The 20,635-nt window shown below is 41.4% G+C and overlaps 1 protein-coding gene across 1 annotated transcript in view; it reads left to right on the top strand.

The window, feature by feature from the left end:
• Positions 1 to 20,635, top strand: part of man2a1 (mannosidase, alpha, class 2A, member 1) — a 72,468-nt gene that overhangs the window by 23,772 nt on the left and 28,061 nt on the right. Inside the window, exons 8-9 of the mRNA XM_046369608.1 lie at positions 3,941 to 4,118; positions 4,400 to 4,599. Coding sequence (XP_046225564.1) covers positions 3,941 to 4,118; positions 4,400 to 4,599 — 378 coding nt within the window. The remainder of the gene's footprint in view (positions 1 to 3,940; positions 4,119 to 4,399; positions 4,600 to 20,635) is intronic.

Here is a 20,635-nt window from a genome sequence, read left to right as displayed (position 1 = left end):
GAGGAGACAGATTCTCGCCACGCCACCTGGTAGGAGCAACCTGTCAGGTAGGACGCAATCCAAGCGTGGGCCGCGCCGGAGATGCCCAACTCAGAGAGGGTGGAGAGGAGGATCTGATGGTTCACAGTATCGAAGGCAGCCGATAGGTCTAGAACAGTGGTTCTTAACCTTGTTGGAGGTACTGAACCCCACCAGTTTCATATGCACATTCACCAAACCCTTAATTGGAAAAATAAATTATGATTTTTTCAAATTCAAAACATAGGTATATAATTTACTGGTGCACAAAATGAACCGTGCGTCAACATCACTGTGTTCAAAGAACAAAATCATCAAAACATGATTTTCACACAAAAACAAAAACATAATAATGAATATTTACTGCAAATCAGTGTGACTTCTGCTGTTGCCTTTCAGAGACCAGTTCAGAAATGCGCGGCTTCACCTTGGCAAGTGCCACTCTCATGTCCTTTTCGCAACAAAGTCTGTTCCTTTTCTTCATTTATGTCCAGCATCCTCAAAGGATTGCTCGCAAGGATATGTTGTAACAAACGGTATGAAAATCTCAGGAGCTTTCTTAGCAATAACAGGGTACGTTACCATTTGTTGACACCAAAATGTTGAAAGCGTTGTTGTTTTAAAGAGTTGCTGTTGAACCTGGCTCTGCTGAATTTCAATGATTTCATCGAGGTATTCATCATTGACATCTGTTGTCTCAACACTAAACGTGAACGGCTGTCTCACCCATGCTGGATATGACTCTCTTGTAGGGAAGTATCCGTCGAGAGACTTTGGAAGCTCATCTAAGTGTGTGACCATTGCTTGCATCAGTTCCGCAGGTACAGAAATGTCTCCGATTCCAGATACATCTTCGATCTTACTTACACAGTCGTCCAGCAGGGGAAAGTTTGCGAAGTTATCGTTCTCTGTTCATCGTTTCCATAACGGTAGCTTTTTTTGAAAAGCCTTCAGGTTTTCCTCCACTTCGATGATGTTGACTCCACCGCCCTGCATCTTTTGATTGAGATGATTGAGAACTGCGAAGATATCAGCCATGTACGCTAAAATGAGAATGAACTCATTTTTGTAGCAATCTGCATGACAATGTTGGTGCTTTTGCAAAAACAGGGCTAATTCCACACGCACGGCAAAAACACGATTCAGCACCTGTCCCCGGGACACCACCGAACATTACAATGGTACAGAAGTACCTCGAATTCAGAGCCCATTTCTTTACACAGCTCACTGAAGATGCGGTGCCTCAGAGCACTAGTTGGCACATAGTTCACACATTCCACTACAATATTTAATACTTCTGCCAGTTTTGGAGGCAAGGTTTTTGTTGCCAACGCATGCCTGTGCTGAATCCAATGCGTAACAATGATGTGTGGTACATCGGCTTTCACTAGCGCACCAAAACCAGACTTTCTTCCCAGCATTATTGGAGCTCCGTCCAAACAAACTGCAGAAACCCACGAAAGATTGTTGTCTTTGAAGAAGTCATCCACAAGTTTCTTCACATCGGCTGCCTTAGTTGTTGTTGTAAGAGGCAAAATAAACAAAATCTTCCTTTATCACGTCGTCTTTCACATAGTGCACGAATAGAGCAAGCTGGCTTAGATTGGAAACGTCTGTGGTCTCGTCGAGTTGAAGGCAGAATTTTGCCGGGCTTGAAATCAGATCTGCAACTACTTGAGCCAAGATGTCTTTGCTCATGTCTTCTATTCTGTCGCTGATGGTGTCATTTGAAAGAGGAATTTGGGATAACTTAACTTCAGCCTCTTTGCTCAGCATGATATATTCACCATTTTCAACACAGCTGGTTTTATGAGTGTTTCACCAATGGTGTGTGGTTTGCCCTGCTTTGCGATCAGGTAAGCAACTTCGTACGATGCTGTCAGTTTGTTGATGGGTACAAAGCCGAGAACAGGCAGAGTAGCTTTTACATCGAATCTGGCTCTCTTCACCTTGAATTCAGCGAGCGTTGTGTTCTTGTATTTTCCATCTCCATGCAGCTTAAGGAAGTGTTCTTAGTTTTGCTGGTCCTAGACTAGAATTACTCAACTTGGCATTGCAAATCATGCAGTTAGGACGCTGACTCCCATCACGTTCCATTATACATGTGAATCCATATTGTACATATTCGTCCGACCACTTTCTTTTTTTGCTCGACATAGTAAGTATGAAGGGATTCAAATATTAAGAAAGAAATCACAAGACATACCATCCCGACAGTCACAAGTAGACTACTGGGCACACCAAATTCCCTGCAGCACAGATAGGCCAAGCGTTGTAGCGTGATCACCTGCAGCCAATGATGGCCAAGCAGGGCGTGTCATCACAAATCATATGAGTCGGATGTGTGTCTTGACCTCCACCGAACCCCTGAGACTGACTCACCGAACCCCTGGGGTTCGATCGAACCCAGGTTAAGAACCACTGGTCTAGAAGGATGAGAGCAGAGGAGAGAGAGTTAGCTTTAGCAGTGCGGAGCGCCTCCGTGATACAGAGAAGAGCAGTCTCAGTTGAATGACTAGTCTTGAAACCTGACTGATTTGGATCAAGAAGGTCATTCAGAGAGAGATAGCGGGAGAGCTGGCCAAGGACGGCACGTTCAAGAGTTTTGGAGAGAAAAGAAAGAAGGGATACTGGTCTGTAGTTGTTGACATCGGAGGGATCGAGTGTAGGTTTTTTCAGAAGGGGTGCAACTCTCGCTCTCTTGAAGACGAAAGGGACGTAGCCAGCGGTCAGGGATGAGTTGATGAGCGAGGTGAGGTAAGGGAGAAGGTCTCCGGAAATGGTCTGGAGAAGAGAGGAGGGGATAGGGTCAAGCGGGCAGGTTGTTGGGCGGCCGGCCGTCACAAGACGCGAGATTTCATCTGGAGAGAGAGGGGAGAAAGAGGTCAGAGCACAGGGTAGGGCAGTGTGAGCAGAACCAGCGGTGTCGTTTGACTTAGCAAACGAGGATCGGATGTCGTCGACCTTCTTTTCAAAATGGTTGACGAAGTCATCTGCAGAGAGGGAGGAGGGGAGGGGGAGGGGGGAGGAGGATTCAGGAGGGAGGAGAAGGTGGCAAAGAGCTTCCTAGGGTTAGAGGCAGATGCTTGGAATTTAGAGTGGTAGAAAGTGGCTTTAGCAGCAGAGACAGAGGAGGAAAATGTAGAGAGGAGGGAGTGAAAGGATGCCAGGTCCGCAGGGAGGCGAGTTTTCCTCCATTTCCACTTGGAATGAGAGTGATATACTGTGTCTCTATAAGAAACCAATCTTTATTGTTCTATCGAATTTACATGAAACAGGAAATTGTCTTTGGCTTGAGGCTCACAGTTACTAACAACACTTGACATTCAAACACAACAAAAGCAAAGCTGGTCACAAAGGCTTTGGGTCCTCAATGTAAAGTGTTTCTTAATCGGTGGTCTGTCCTGTAGCTTTCTTCTCCCTAGTACAGACAAGTATTAGAAAGACTGGTTTATGGGGTAGACAGACGGTCCACATTCTCTCCACAGTTTGATAATGTTATGGACAAGGGTCAAACACTTTGTATGAATAAGATGGGACATCGAAGCTACTGTACGATAATATTTTGTGGTAATAGGAATTTCAGATGGCCTTTGTTTTTCTAACACAAGATAGTCTCTGATGATAAGTGGACTTTCTGACACAGTAGCAAATCCACTTGAGACTAGAGAATTGACCACACACGTGAATGCACGAACACACACACACACAGATAATTCATTGTTAATTATCAATCAATCAATAAAATGTATTTATAAAGCCCTTCTTGCATCAGCTGATGTCACAAAGTGCCGTACAGAAACCCAGCCTAAAACCCCCAAACAGCAAGCAATGCAGGTGTAGAAGCACGATTACAGCTTAATATGTCATGAAAACGGTGAATTCGTTGTAGTATAGTGACTCTTTTTCCCATGATCCGTAGGGTTCAGATGCTGCTGGACCAGTACAGGAAGAAGTCCAAGCTATTCCGAACCAAGGTGGTGATGGTCCCCCTGGGGGACGACTTCCGCTACACAGAGGCCTTGGAGTGGGACCAGCAGTTCCAGAACTACCAGAAGCTCTTTGACTACATGAACTCTCATCCAGAACTACACGTCAAGGTCTGACTTTGGGAGCTGGAATGTTGCGTTGAATATGCAGGAAGTTTTCCTTTTCAAGCGGCCAGGTTTATTTCAGGTTTATTAGGTTTGCAATAGTGGAAGATGGTGGGGGTTAAGGTTTTGATGCAACACATCATTGGAATGACTGATGGTCGATCGTGAAATGGTGTGTTTTGTTGGCTTCCCACCCTCTAAATAAAGCAGAAGAGTAAACTACCCTACAGCATTAACGATAGAGTTTGATAGAGTTGATCTCTTCTAACTGGCGTATTCTGTTCTAGGCTCAGTTCGGCACCATCACGGATTACTTCAATGCTCTTCGTAAATCGGCCACAGACCCCGGTCACACTGTTCCCTCTTTACCTGTGGTCAGCGGAGACTTCTTCACCTACGCAGACCGAGATGACCACTACTGGAGCGGCTACTACACCTCCCGACCCTTCTACAAACGCCTGGACCGCGTGCTGGAGTCACACCTCAGGTGGGAGCACAGACCGTTATTTTGTACCAACCTGTTTGTCTTTCTCTGTTTCTTTTTCTCTGTTTCTTTTTCTCTGTTTCTTTTTCTCTGTTTCTTTTTCTCTGTTTCTTTTTCTCTGTTTCTTTTTCTCTGTTTCTTTTTCTCTGTTTCTTTTTCTCTGTTTCTTTTTTCTCTGTTTCTTTTTTCTCTGTTTCTTTTTTCTCTGTTTCTTTTTCTCTGTTTTACAACGTATTCTAATGTCTTTTTCTACGTCCTATACATTTTTAAAAAATGTATCTATATTGCTACATTTCAAATCGTCATCCGTCAACCAAAAGAGATTACATAGATTATTTTTTTACAAGCAGTACAATTTCAACATAGAAAGTGAATCACTGTAAGTGCATGTATTGGATGACTGGTTAAAGAGCAACTGCCCCTAAAACAATGACCTTCGCATTTAGAAAACAACCTATGTGGCATCGATATGATACCGAAACATTTATTCTAGTGTCAAAATGTACTACTAAATGTAAATAGGATCATTTTGGTCATGAAGTCAGTCTCGTCCAAAACAAGAGTTTCTTGAGACTTTTGGTCGTGACTGCCTCACAACGTAAATTAAGGTTGGGTTTGTTTCATTTCTGCCTACAGCTGGCAGCACACAAGTAATTATCAATTCAGAGTGCAGCTGCACGTGACCTAATCGTAATGTCTGTGGTAAATTAGGGTTGAGTTTGAATATCTCTATGGGGCTAGTTAGGGACCATCGTTAAATTACACAATGTACATGGGACAATATAAAAATTCCAAGTGGTCCAAATTTCAACCTTAAACCAACTATAAATTGTAGAAATTCATATACAAATATTGAAAGCATTTAATGAGAAAACTAAAAGGTGTGCAACATGAAAACAATTTTGCCATAGTCGCACACCAGCTAGCTTGAAGCTAATTGGCTAAATAATTTGGATAGCTCTCCCCACCTGCGAACACACAAGAGACACCCACATCAAACCACACACCGAAACCAACTCGTGTTTGAATTCAGTCTTGGCCGCTAGCATTTCTTAAAAGGGCTTGATAGTACTACACCTGTTGTATTCGGCGTGTGTGACAAATAAAGTTTGATTTGATTTACCAGGAAGACGAGTGGTTGCCAAGGTGTCAGCTCACGGAGATCCAATTCAAATAAATAATTCTGTAACTCAATCAAAGACATGGTGAAACTAATCCACTGTGCAATATAAAAATGCACAGCATTATAAACACATAATTGATTGGAGAAATTGTTATTTTCACATTTGAAGCTCTGAGACATCCCAAAAACTGTGAATAATAACCCACATCTCAAACTAAGCCTATTACAATTATTTACAGGCCTTTTTGATTGAAATAATATGCTTGTTTGATATTATTTTTGTTGCATTCGTAATGATGTTTTTTTTTTTTACCAACCTCTTGCGTATTGATGAAAATGAATCCAATCAAATATTCTAATTCAGTCTTCTCACTCCAAAGTGTTGAAAGAAAGGAAAACCAATCTAATGGTCCACCATCTAATAACCTTAAACACTGACCAGACAGACTTGACTTTAATGCATTTAGTACTTGTAGACTTTAAACTTAATTCACAGGCTTGAGAAGATCTCCAACAGGTCGTTGCCTTTGATCCAGTCTGTTTCTTTCTTTAGTAAAGGTTCATGTAACACGTCATTTTGTTTTAGGTGGTGCGTTGTCCGCCTGCTACCCTTCGACCTGTCTGGCTTGGTTGGACCTGCCGGGGGTAGACACCCTCTCCGGCAAGGAGACAGTCCAGTAGACTAATTACTAGCCTTAATTAGTACAATGGACAGTCTCTCCCAAATTAGTACAAAGGACAATCTCTTCCCATCATCTGCACGGTCAGTTAGAGCCCGTGTTGAGTGTGGTGTTGGGAAGGTTAGTCATGATTATAGAAAGGGTCTGTAAGGCTTGTGGGATATTTCTCTGCCTGCGTCTTCTAGGCATAGAGCCACAACTTTAGGGTCGCCAGGGCATAAATGAAGACATGCAGGAAACCGACAGTTGATGTTGGTTTTACTTGTATGTAGTACCATTTAGCAGATTTTAATATACTTCACTGAATTTACTTCACTGTTTACACTGTGGTGTAAATTCACATTTACAGAAATGTTCATTCATTCATTAGTATACTATAGTTTCTACACAAGTGAGCCTTGTGGTTTGGGCTGGTCCCCAGCAACTACTTTAGATAAATAATCAAATGTCGTTTGGTCTATTGTTTGGCTAATTGACAGCCAACTTGGCATTCCCTCATGTACACTGCAAGCTTAAAAGGCAACTTTCTGATTTGGCCTTGTTTAGATTTGGTTTCGGGAGTCGGTGCTCCTTCCACGGGACGGTTGAGCTAACGTAGGCTAATGCGATTAGCATGAGGTTGTAAGTAACAAGAACATTTCCCAGGACATAGACATATCTGATGTTGGCAGAAAGCTTAAATTCTTGTTAATCTAACTGCACCTTCCAATTTACAGTAGCTATTACAGTGAAGGAATACCATGCTATTGTTTGAGGAGAGTGCTAAATTTTGAACAGGAAAAGTTATAAATAAACTAATTAGGCACATTTGGGCAGTCTTGATACAACAGTTTGAACATAAATACAATGGTTCATTGGATCAGTCTAAAATGCTGCACATACACTACTGCCATCTAGTGGCCAAAATCTAAATTGCACCTGGGCTGGAATAATACATATGGCCTTTCTCTTGCATTTCAAAGATGAAGGTACGAAACAAATACAAAAGAACGGTTGTTTTTTTCTTTGTATTATCTTTTAGCAGATCTATTGTGTTAAATTCTCCTACATTCCTTTCACATTTCCACAAACATCAAAGTGTTTCCTTTCAAATGGTACCAAGAATATGCATATCCTTGCTTCAGGGCCTGAGCTACAGGCAGTTAGAATTAGGTAGGCCATTTTAGATGAAAATTTGAAATAATGGGCGGATCCTTAAGAGGTTCTTTAACCAACAATGCAGTTCAAGAAAGAGTTAAGAAAATATTTACCAAATAAACTCAAGTAAAATAATATTAAAATTAACAATAAAATAAAAATACCAGTACCAGTTCCGAGTCAATGTGCGGGAGTGGGTCAATTTAAATAGTTGCATTGACCCACCACGGATGCTGTGCCACCAGAGACTTTGGGTTCGAGCCCAGGCTCTGTCGCAGCGACCGGGAGGTCCATGGAGCGACGCACAATTGGCCTAGCTTCGTTCGGGTTAGGGAGGGCTTGGCCGGTAGGGACATCCTTGTCTCATCACGCACTAGCGACTCCTGTGGCGGGCCGGGCACAGTGCACGCTAACCAGGTCGCCAGGTGCACAGTGTTTCCTCTGACACATTGGTGGGGCTGGCTTCCGGATTGGATGCGCACAGCGCCCTTGGTTGGGTTGTGTTTCGGAGGACGCATGGCTTTTGACCTTCGTCTCTCCCGAGCCCGTACGGGAGTTGTAGCGATGAGACAAGATAGTAACTGGTCCTTCTGTAGCTCAGTTGGTAGAGCATGGCGCTTGTAACGCCAGGGTAGTGGGTTCGATCCCCGGGACCACCCATACGTAGAATGTATGCACACATGACTGTAAGTCGCTTTGGATAAAAGCGTCTGCTAAATGGCATATATTATTAGTAACTGCTAACACTTGGATACCATACAATTGGAGAGAAAAGGGGGTAGTAAAAAAAAAAAAGTTCTACAGATGCTCCTGACTGGAAGCATCACCGCTGGCAACTGATCTGCATCTACAGAGGGTAAGTGCGTACGGCCCAGTACATCACTGGGGCAAAACTTCCTGACATCCAGGACCTATACACTAGGTAGTGTAAGAGGAAACCCCCAAACATTGTCAGACAATAGACTTTTCTTTCTGCTACCGCACAGCAAGCAGTACCGGAGCGCCAAGTCTAGGACCAAAAGGTTCCTAAACAGCTTCTACCCTCAAGCCATAAGACTGCTGAACAATTCATCAAATGGCCACCAGCTGTAGTCAATGAACAGCATTCTCACATAGGTGTTTCTTTTGTCCAGGTGGGAAAGGGCAATGAAGGGAGTGCGATTGAGATTGCGTCGCGGCTCGGTTTCCCTTTGTAGTCTGTAATAGTTTTCTAGCCCCGCCACATCCGATGAGTGTCAGAGCCGGTGTAGTAGGATTCAATCTTCATCCTATATTGACGCTTTGCCTGTTATGGTTCGTCTGAGGGCGTAGCAGGATTTCTTATAAGTGTCCGGATTAGTGTCCTGCTCCGTGAAAGCGGTAGCTCTAGCCTTTAACTCGATGCGGATGTTGCCTGTAATCCATGATTTCTGGTTGAGATGTGTACGTATGGCCACTGTGGGGACGTCGTCGGCGATGCACTTATTGATGAAGCCGATGACTGAGGTGGTATATTCCGGATTCCTGCCGCTCTAGATCATTACACAGCATCATTGTTCCGGATCATCGCAATTAGCTAGCTGCAAACGAGTGGCTACTTTTAGCTAACGCCTCTGTCCCGAAGCAAGCACCAGCTAGCCCCGGCCCACTAGCTTTTCTGAACGCGCTGTCCCCTGCTCGCCTAGTGCAGTAGTGACTACCGAACTGTACCCTGACTCACCTATTACTGCTCTTTTGACGCTAAGAGCACTATTTTTATGTCTGGAAAATAATTCCCAAAGTAAATGGCCTATTTCCCAGGACCAGATGCTAGAATATGCATATAATTGACAGATTAGGGTAGAAAACACTCTAAAGTTTCCAAAACAGCATGCGAAACCCTGAGAGATATCAAACCAGGAAGTGGCTTCTATTTTGAAAACTCCATGTTCCATAGCCTCCCATTGCTCCATTTAAAGGGAGGTGTCAAGGTGTCAACAGTCTTCAGACAGTTTCAGGGTTTTATTTTGAAAAATGAGCCAGAACGATAACATCGCGTCAAGTGGTCACATGAGTTTTGCTCGCTCAACAGAGTTTGGATAGATATTGCTTTTCCCTCTCCTACTGTGAAAGACATTTGCGGTTGATATATTATCGATTATATATTTTAAAAACAACCTGCGGATTGATTATAAAAAACATTTGACATGTTTCTGTTGACATTACGGATATTATTTGGAATTTGTCTTCTTTGTCGTGACTGCTCCTCCCTGTGGATTTCTGAACATAATGCGCCAAACAAATGGAGGTATTTTGGATATAAAAATAATCTTTATGGAACAAAAGGAACATTTGTTGTGTTAACTGGGAGTCTCGTGAGTGAAAACATCCGAAGATCATCAAAGGTAAACAATTAATTTGATTGCTTTTCTGATTTTCGTGACAAAGCTACCTGATGCTAAGTGTACTTAATGTTTTGTCATGCGATCGATAAACTTACACAAACGCTTGGATTGTTTTCGCTGTAAAGCATAATTTCAAGATCTGAGACGACAGGTGGATTAACAAAAGCTAAGCTGTGTTTTGCAATATTGCACTTGTGATTTCATGAATATGAATATTTTTAGTAATATTATTTGACTGAGGCCCTATGCTTTTCAGCGGTTGCTGATGACAATTATCCCGCTTAAGGGATGGGTATCGTCAAGAAGTTAATTAAGCATCTCCAATCCAAAATTAAATCTAGAATCAGCTTCCTATTTCGCAACAAAGCATCCTTCACTCATGCTGCCAAACATACCCTCGTAAAACTGACTATCCTACCGATCCTTGACTTCGGCGATGTCATTTACAAAATAGTCTCCAATGCTCTACTCAGAAAACTGGATGCAGTCTATCACAGTGCATCCGTTTTGTCACCAAAGCCCCATATACTTCCCACCACTGCGACCTGTATGCTCTCTTTGGCTGGCCCTCGCTTCAGATTCGTCGCCAAACACACTGGCTCCAGGTCATCTATAAGTCTTTGCTAAGTAAAGCCCTGCCTTATCTCAGCTCACTCGTCACCATAGCAGCACCCACCCGTAGCACGCGCTCCAGCAGGTATATTTCACTGGTCACCCCCAAAGCCAACTCCTCCTTTGGCCGCCTTTCCTTTCAGTTCTCTGCTGCCAATGACTGCAACGAATTGCAAAATTCACTGAAGCTGGGGACTCATATCTCCCTCACTAACTTTAAGCATCAGCTGTTAGAGCAGCTTACAGATCAGTACATAGCCCATCTGTAAATAGCCCAACCAACTTTGTTTTTGCTCCTTTGCACCAGTGTCTCTACTTGCACATTCATCTTCTGCACATATATCACTCCAGTGATTAATTGCTAAATTGTCATTATTTTGCCACTATGGCCTATTTCTTATATAGACTTTTCTATTGTGTTATTGACTGTACGTTTGTTTATTCCATGTGTAACTCGGTGTTGTTTGTGTCGCACTGCTTTACTTTATCTTGGCCAGGTTGCAGTTGTAAATGAGGACTTGTTGTTCTCAACTGGCCTACGAAGTTAAATAAAAGTGAAATTGTTTTATTTTATTTTAATTTTTTTAAAGACCATTAGATGAATCCCAGAACATATTACAGTCTGTGCTAGCAGAACAGTCCTGTAGCGTAGCATCCGTGTCATCTGACCACTTCCGTATTGATAGAGTCACTAGTACTTCCTGTTTTAGTTTTTGCCTGTAAGCAGGATTCAGGAGAATGCAATTATGGTCAGATTTGGCAAATGGAGGGCAAGGGAGAGCTTTGTATGTGGAGTGAAGGTAGTCTAGAGTTTTTAAAATCTGGTTGCACATGTGACATGCTGGTAGAAATGAGGTAAAACGGATTTAAGTTTGCCTGCATTAAAGTCCTCGACCACTAGGAGCTTCTGGATAGGCATTTTCTTGTTGTCTTATGGCCTTGTACAGGTGGTTGAGTTGCAGTCTTAGTGCCAGCATCGGTTTGTGGTGGTAAATAGATGGCTAGGAATAATATAGATGAGAACTCTCTTGGTAGATAGTGTGGTCTACAGCTTATCGTAAGGTACCTAACCTCAGGCGAGCAAGACCTCGAGACTTCTTTATTATTTGACATCACACACCAGCTGTTATGGACAAATACTGTAGACACTTTCCAGAAGTAGCTTCTCTGTTCCTGACTATGCATGGGAAATCCCGGCAGCTCTTGATTATCCGGGCCTTCTAATCTAGTGTTTCCTCTATGAATACACTTGAGATACACCTCAAAGTACCATGTACCCAAACTTCTGACCAAAAGTTTGGCTACTTTCTACCGATAACAGGGCAAAGACCCTTACTCGGAGTGTTTAGAACTGTGTTCTCAGCACATATTGATTTCATTTGCTTTGTCTTTTGAGATAAGGGTCTAATCTTACAGGCTCCCTGGTGGGAGGCCGTCAAAGTGGTCAGTGCAGGACCTAAGCACACAGAGAGTGTGAATCTGTTTGAACTTCGAACCTCTTCTGTCCTGCTGAGGTCTCAAGACTGCGTACACATCTATTGTTATGCATGGATGGTTCAACTTCATAACAGGAAGGAGTTTGTTAGATTCAGTCCACCAACAAATACAGTAGGGATGGATTTGTGGATTTTCATTAAACACAGGACCGTATTTGCATTTGATGGTGTCTAAATATAGGAAGGGAGATGGCTTATCAGAATACAGTCGTTAAATTAGTCTTGGCACTCAACCGGCGGCTCCTTTCAAGCTGCAAACAAGACTGTGCACAGTATGTGGTGTATGTGTGCCTGCTCTCATCCTCATTCATCTGAAAGAGATGTTCCCTTAAGTCATTGTCTCATTCTGTACATGTGTTCTTCTCCTTGGACGAAGGTAGAGCTATTGGCTTTTTACACGGTGCATTTGGGTCAGTTGCCTCAGTGTGTTGTATTATGTTAGAAGCTCTCAAGATGCAGTCATTGCATTAAAACCAATGATTTTCTTAGAGATACTACCACAAATGAGAGGTGTTGTTCCACCATTGTAACAATCTAGAAAGACACAATAAGACATAAAACATAGTAAGATTATCAGGATGCGCAATATAAAATATTGAGGTACGGTAGAGAAAAAGCAGTAATCAAGTTATACATTAGTAAAAAACTGTCCTATGACTTTAAGAGTGCTTATATTCTCCCAGTTCTCCATCCCTCAGCTTTATACCAAACCAAGTGGCAGGGCTGCCATTGGGCTGAAACTAGGGCTGTGGCGGTCATGACATTTTGTCAGCCCGTGATTGTCATGCAAATAATTGCCGGTCTCATGGTAATTGACAGTTAATTACCATGATATATTACCATAAACACGTTCAGGATCTCCTAACCTACAAGCCCCTGATGCAGACCATTTGAACATCTACATTTTAAAAAGTCTAATAAATCAATTTAATATAGCCTACGGCATTTATTTTAGACAGGTCTATTTATTTTAGACAGGTCTAAAGAAACATGTAGCCTATTTCAGAGGTCTAAAGAAACATGTAGCCTATTTCAGAGGTCTAAAGAAACATGTAGCCTATTTCAGAGGTCTAAAGAAACATGTAGCCTATTTCAGAGGTCTAAAGAAACATGTAGCCTATTTCAGAGGTCTAAAGAAACATGTAGCCTATTTCAGAGGTCTAAAGAAACATGTAGCCTATTTCAGAGGTCTAAAGAAACATGTAGCCTATTTCAGAGGTCTAAAGAAACATGTAGCCTATTTCAGAGGTCTAAAGAAACATGTAGCCTATTTCAGAGGTCTAAAGAAACATGTAGCCTATTTCAGAGGTCTAAAGAAACATGTAGCCTATTTCAGAGGTCTAAAGAAACATGTAGCCTATTTCAGAAGAACAACATAGCATATTCTGAGTTGTCCTTGTGTTAGGCCCAGTGGCGGCTGGTGACCTGACAAATTGAGGAGGATGATATAGACGACAAAGTGTGTTTCAAAAATCGTCACAGACTAATTATGTTAACCTAAAGCATTTAATAAAGACATTTATAGTAAACTATTATGGGAAGGGAATGAGAGGGCTACTTAAACTGTGTTGGAAAGGGATCACAGCAGTGATTGAATGAGGGTATGAGGCATGAGTTGAGGTGTTCAGAGGCTTGACCAGTGCAGGACAGGATTTGACAGGGAAGATACAAAACTATAAGACAGCACACTACACAGTTAGACAAAAGAGATAAGAATGAGTTAGTCCAAGCAAGGAGTAAAATCATTGATGAGTAATAATGTGATTGTGTTTCTGTATGTGATTGACTCTACATACAGGAATGAGAGAAAATTGATAGGGGTACTCACAGTTCTTTGAGGGGAAGCGTTCATTGTGCAAGTGGATGAGTGGGCACATGAGACGTAGCTTCAGTTCATGTCAGGAGAGAGTTGACAATGGTAGTGGAGTGGAGTGGTCATCACCTCTTAAATCAGGAAACAAGAGGGGACTTAATTTCAAACAGCTGTAAATACAAACAGTAAATACATTCCATTACAGCTGCACCATCGTAGGTTTGGACAACGAGTTTCTCTGTGAAGTTAAACTCAGACATCTCAAAATTCATGAAGTCAAACAGACTGCGCACCTCGCCCTCTTAAAGTATCCCAAGAAACATTCCTGAATAAAACCCTGTTTCATCCACATATCTGACAATAACTGACAACTGCACGCAGACTGGTGACACCATTGGTCTTAAATTGTCTCGTTTTTATCCAATACAGCGTGTCAGATGTTTAGGTGTAGCCTAGGCTGCTGAAACATTTCTGTCGTGAGTTTCTGCTTGTGTCTGTCCGGAGTGGTTATGTGTTAACATCTTTGCTAAATAAATACAGGAGGAAAGTGGAAAGCCTACCTGAGCATGCCCTGCTTTTGTTTTTTTCGTTAAGCTGAACACAATCGATGTTCTTCAAGTCACTGTACCCATCTTTCGACCAAGGCTCAGACTTTCCAAAAGCAGACAAGGCCAGCAATACAGACGGCTTGATGAAAAGCTCCCTGTTAACCAGCTATACTTTTGATGTCAGGTGGTACTGAACGCCCTCATCTTTTCAACCTTATTCATGAAACTAATCTCAGGCAGAAGTCGACTCTCGCTTTTCATTCGCACCTCTTCCATGTACCCCAGAGAATGAAAGGGGTTCTTCAACAAAAAGTCCACAACATTTTCGTCAGCGTTGGCCATTCACTCATTCTGGCAGAGAAATCTGCACACTCGTGCTGATATGGAAGTTAGCAAGGCAAATTTGAATAAATTGCACTAACTGGGCACAAAAATAAAATTCTAATACCAAGAAAACAATGTATAATATACCTCCACCATCACCTGTAATTTGAAAAAAAAAACTAATTTGAATTGAATAATATCCCCAAAATCTCTATCCAACAATGTCACCAAGCCTCTCAACACATAGAAACCCCCATAATGCTCTGTGGCACAATCACACTACAACTCACTAGGTTAATTCTCTGGATGGACACCATGTCATTTCATACTGCAAAAGCTTTGATTGGTTGGAGAATGTCCTCCGGGAGTGGTCATAATTACCATGTACGTCAATGGAAGGGGGAAAGGCCTAGGAGCCTCCTAGGTTTTGTATTGAAGTCAATGTAGCCAGAGGAAAACGGAAGCTAGCTGTCCTCTGGTTATACCATGGTGCTACCCCAGACAGGGCTGTTGAAGTTACTGTAGACCTTCATTGCAAATCAGTGTATTTTAATCAATTATTTGGTGTCATATGATAATATTTAGTGTAGTTTAATCTAAAAAAGATAACTTTTTCAATTTCTCTAGTGTACGTGGGACGGTAGCGTCCCACCTCGTCAACAGCCAGTGAAACTGCAGGGCGCCAAATTCAAAACAACAGAAATCCCATAATTAAAATTCCTCAAACATACATGTCTTTTACACCAATTTAAAGATACACTTGTTGTAAATCCAGCCACAGTGTCCGATTTCAAAAAGGCTTTACGACGAAAGCAAACCAAACGATTATGGTAGGTCAGAGTCAAGTCACAGAAAAACACAGCCATTTTTCCAGCCAAAGAGAGGAGTCACAAAAAGCAGAAATATAGATCAAATGAATCACTAACCTTTGATGATCTTCATCAGATGACACTCAAAGGACTTCATGTTACACAATACATGTATGTTTTGTTCCGTAAAGGTCATATTTATATCCAAAAATCTGAGTTTACATTGGCGCATTATGTTCAGTAGTTCCAAAACATCCGGTGATTTTGCAGAGGGCCACATCAATTTACAGAAATACTCATAATCAACATTGCTTAAAGATACAACTGTTATGCATGGAATTTTAGATCTACCTCTCCTTAATGCAACCGCATGTCAGATTTTTTTTTAACTTTACGGAAAAAGCACACCATGCAATAATCTGAGTACGGTGCTCAGACGACAAATCAAGTCAAACAGATATCCGCCATGTTGGAGTTAACAGAAGTCAGAAATAACATTATAAATATTCACTTACCTTTGATGATCTTCATCAGAATGCACTCCCAGGAATCCCAGTTCCACAATAAATGTTTGTTTTGTTTGATAATGTCCATCTTTTATGTCCAAATACCTCCTTTTGTTAGCTCGTTCGGTTCACAAATCCAAACTCACGACGCGCGGACAAGTCCAGGCGAAAGTTCAGAAGAAAAGTCATATTACAGTTCGTAGGAACATGTCAAACGATGTATAGAATCAATCTTTAGGATGTTCTAAAGACTCTAAAGGTTCTAAAGACTGGTGACATCTAGTGGAAGCCTTATGAAGTGCAATTTGACCCCATAGACACTGTATATTCGATAGGCAATGAGTTGAAAAACTACAAACCTCAGATTTCCCACTTCCTGGTTGGATCAGGTTTTTTGCCTGCCATATGAGTTATGTTATACTCACAGACATCATTCAAGCTGTTTTAGAAACTTCAGAGTGTTTTCTATCCAAATCTACTAAGTATATGCATATTAAGTTATGGCTGAGTAGCAGGCAGTTTAATTTGGGCACGCTTTTCATCCAAAATCCCCAATGCTGCCCCTACCCTAGAGAAGTTAATGTTTCACTATTTTTTTTAATGAAATTTCCCTGAAGAGGATGGTCCTCCCCTTCCTCCTCTGAGGAGCCTCCACTGGTTAGACCCTGGATCTGGCTATGCCATATGGCTGTGGGCTTTGCTTAGCTGTCACACCCTGACCTGAGATATCTCTGTTTTCTTTATTATTTTGGTTAGGTCAGGGTGTGACGAGGGTAGGTATGCTAGTTTTTGTATTGTCTATGGGTTTTGTATGTGTAGGGGTTTTGTAGGTCTAGGTAGTATGTATGTCTATGGTGGCCTGATATGGTTCCCAATCAGAGGCAGCTGTTTATCGTTGTCTCTGATTGGGGATCATATTTAGGTAGCTATTTCACCTTTTGTGTTTGTGGGTTCTTGTTCTATGTTAAGTTGCCTGTCTGCACTCCTCCTATTAGCTTCACTGTTCATATTGTTATTTTGTTCAGTGTTCATTCGTTAAATAAATAAGAATGTACGCTTACCACTCTGCGTCTTGGTCCGATCATTATGACGAACGTGACATTAGCAGACAAGATTTGCTTAGAATTCTGTGGCATTATTTTATAATATCTTTAAAGCATGAAGAATACAATTGAACATAGCTGAATAAATTAGTAAGGATATTTTCTCCAAACTATTTCTGAGGGAGTGAGGTCCTACTATATGCTTCATTTTGAGATATTTATGCAACTTTAGTTGTATTACAAAGACTATATTTTTAGATTTTGGCAGGTTATGTTTTTAAATATGCAAGCATAGGCAGCATATCCATAAGGCTAGGGGGAAGCTATTCCTAAAGTGAATTGAAATAAATTACCCAAATGATATAGGCTAACTACTCCCATCTATACAGAAATAAATCAAATTATTCATAATAGGCTACTAAAGCATGATTTGGCCACCGAGGAGCATTACCTTCTTTAAATCGTATTGCCTACAGTCAGAAGGAAAAGTAGCGCAAGCTATTTGAGGAGATGATTGTTGCGTTGTGACTGTGAATAGTAGAGAGGCCAAGCCAGGCATACTGCAATATTTCAAAATACAATCACAGGAAAACATATTTTGGAAAGCAAATGTTTATAGCTGTAAAGAGAAGACAATGAAAAGACTAATCATTTCAAATTCTCAACTTAATTGAGTGGACAACAGTAGAGCCTGTCTTATTGGCACCAGTGGAGAGAATCTGCAATATCCCCAGTGAGCACATTCACTATTTATCATTATTGGGTCCATGTTACTTAAAAGTTTGTTTTTTGGACAATAATTTCCTCCAGTTTTGATGGACGGCATATTCAATTTGTGTCTCTCCTTCTTGTAGGCCTATTACATGGACAACGTTGTTTGTCAGTGTCAGCAGAGTAGGGTACCCTGTAATTTGGCGTATTAAGAACGATTCTGCTAATGTCTCCAGTCATATAAAGAGTTGTACAATTGCATGAAATGTGTTTATAAAAGTCCATATTTTTCCCATGCAAAGAAAGAAGAAATGTATCTGATATAGCCTAGGAATATACTCGCTCAGCCATTCATTGAGCTCTATTTTGTTTTTGCGAACAACGATTGAGTTATATTATTAGCCTAAATGATGACTATCCAATCTACTCATCACATTAGGAATAGTAGACTATCTTACATACGTCTGCAAATAGAATGATGCATGAAGTGCTTTATTATAAAGGTGCATTTTTATGGTGAAAATGACTTTGCCCAAACTTGAAGCTCACACGCCATCTATGTGTGCCAGGTTGTAAAGTGGATTCATGTGCTTAAAGTTAAGAATTGAGCAATAAATTTAGCAGCACGCGAAATCTGGGATCCTTTCTTTAAATAGTTGCCAGTCAAATCTCTGTTGTCACATGCTTATAAGAACACGTGTTTCGCTAGGCTCTGTGGGCTCTGTGCTCTCCAACCATGTTCCAGGGGGTCCTAAAGCCTATAGGATACGTATGGAGTTATTTGGTCACTTTAGTTGTGATACAATCAAATTCTAAGCCTATGCGCTAGGCTACATGATGTGTGTGACTATGATTAGAAAAATAAAAAAGGCATGTGGTGTTTCTTGTCTTACTGCACATGCTGGGCATCATTTACATTCAGAATGTAACCGTTGTTATGCACCTGTCGGAACAGTAGCAGGGGAATAAAATACATGTCATCTATGCACTTAATTAGCAAGGACGCTTTTCCTGTGGTTCATTTTCATGCCAGCCAGGTAGACTATACTCCTGCTGTAAAGCAAAGCAATGTGCTTAATATTACCAAGACAGTCGTGAAGAGGGCACGACAACTCCTTTTCCCCCTCAGGAGACTGAAAAGATTTGGCACGAGAAAGCTGGGATCCTTTCTTTAAATAGTTGCCAGTCAAAAACTCTGTTGTCACATGCCCACAGGGCCTAGCAAAACACGCGTTCTTATAAGCATGTGACAACAGAGATTTGACTGGCAACTATTTAAAGAAAGGATCCCAGCTTTCTCGTGCTGCTAAATTTATTGCTCAATTCTTAACTTTAAGCACATGAATCCACTTTACAACCTGGCACACATAGCGTGTGAGCTTCAAGTTTGGGCAAAGTCATTTTCACCATACAAATGCACCTTTATAATAAAGCACTTCATGCATCATTCTATTTGCAGACGTATGTAAGATAGTCTACTATTCCTAATGTGATGAGTAGATTGGATAGTCATCATTTAGGCTAATAATATAACTCAATCACTGTTCGCAAAAAAAAAAACACAGTTCAATGAGTATATTCCTAGGCGAAATCAGATACATTTCTTCCCTCTTTGCATGGGAAAAATATGGCCTTCTATAAACACATTTCATGCAATTGTACTACTCTTTATATGACTGGAGACATTAGCAGAATCGTTCTTAATACGCCAAATTACAGGGTACCCTACTCTGCTGACACTGACAAACAACGCTGTCCATATAATAGATTTGTCATGGGTCCCCAGATCCTCAAAAAGTTCTACAGCTGCACCATCGAGAGTATCCTGATCGGTTGCATCACCGTCTGGTATGGCAACTGCTCGGCATCTGACCGTAAGGGGCTATAGAGGCTAGTGCGTACGGCCCAGTACATCACAAGCTTCCTGCCATCCAGGATCTATATACTAGGCGGTGTCAGAGGAAGCCCCCAAAGATTGTCAAACTCCAGTCACAGACTGTTCTCTCTGCTACCGCACGGCAAGTGGTACCGGAGCGCCAAGCTAGGACCAATTGGCTCCTTAACTGCTTCTACCCCCAAGCCATAAGACTTCTGAACAATTCATCAAATGCCCACCAGAACTATTTACATCAACCCCCCGCCACTATTTGTTTTTTTACACTGCTGCTACTCGCTGTTCATTATCTATGGATAGTCACTTCACCCCTACCTACATGTACAAATGACCTCAACTCACCTGTACCATTTGATTTATTTATTCAACTAGGCAAATCAGTTAAGAACAAAATCTTATTTTCATTGACTGCCTGTTCAGGGGCAGAACGACAGATTTGTACCTTGTCAGCTCGGGGTTTTGAACTTGCAACCTTTCGGTTACTAGTCCAACGCTCTAACCACTAGGCTACCCTGCTGCCCCGTTGACTCTATACAGTACCCCACTATATATAGCCTCGTTATTGTTATTTTATTGTGTTACTTTTTAATAATTTTTTACTTTAGTTTATTTGGTCATTATTTTCTTAACTTGTTCTTGAACTGCACTGTTGGTTACAAGTAAGCATTTCAAAGTAAGGTCTACCTACACCTGTTGTATTCGACGCATGTGACAAATAAAGTTTGATTTGATTAGAATATTATAGAAAGCTGATGGGATCCTCCTCTTTTCAATAGAGGCCATAAAAACTCAGTTTTCTCACGCAATTGCATAGCCTACAGAAATGTTGTGTGACATGTGCTCATGGGCTCTCATTAAGTGTTTCATTCGATTTTTGAACGCATTTGCGTTGATTTTAGAGTGATTAGAGGGGCAATAGATTGATGAGTACTTGGACATTAGCACTGGCAGTTAGCACATTAGCTAATGACCTTCAGCAG

The sequence above is a fragment of the Oncorhynchus gorbuscha genome, linkage group LG11 (assembly GCF_021184085.1).
Source record: "Oncorhynchus gorbuscha isolate QuinsamMale2020 ecotype Even-year linkage group LG11, OgorEven_v1.0, whole genome shotgun sequence".
Taxonomy (NCBI): Eukaryota; Metazoa; Chordata; class Actinopteri; order Salmoniformes; family Salmonidae; genus Oncorhynchus; species Oncorhynchus gorbuscha.
The sequence above is the reverse complement of the archived record's forward strand: the minus strand, read 5'-3'. Positions and strand labels throughout refer to the sequence as shown.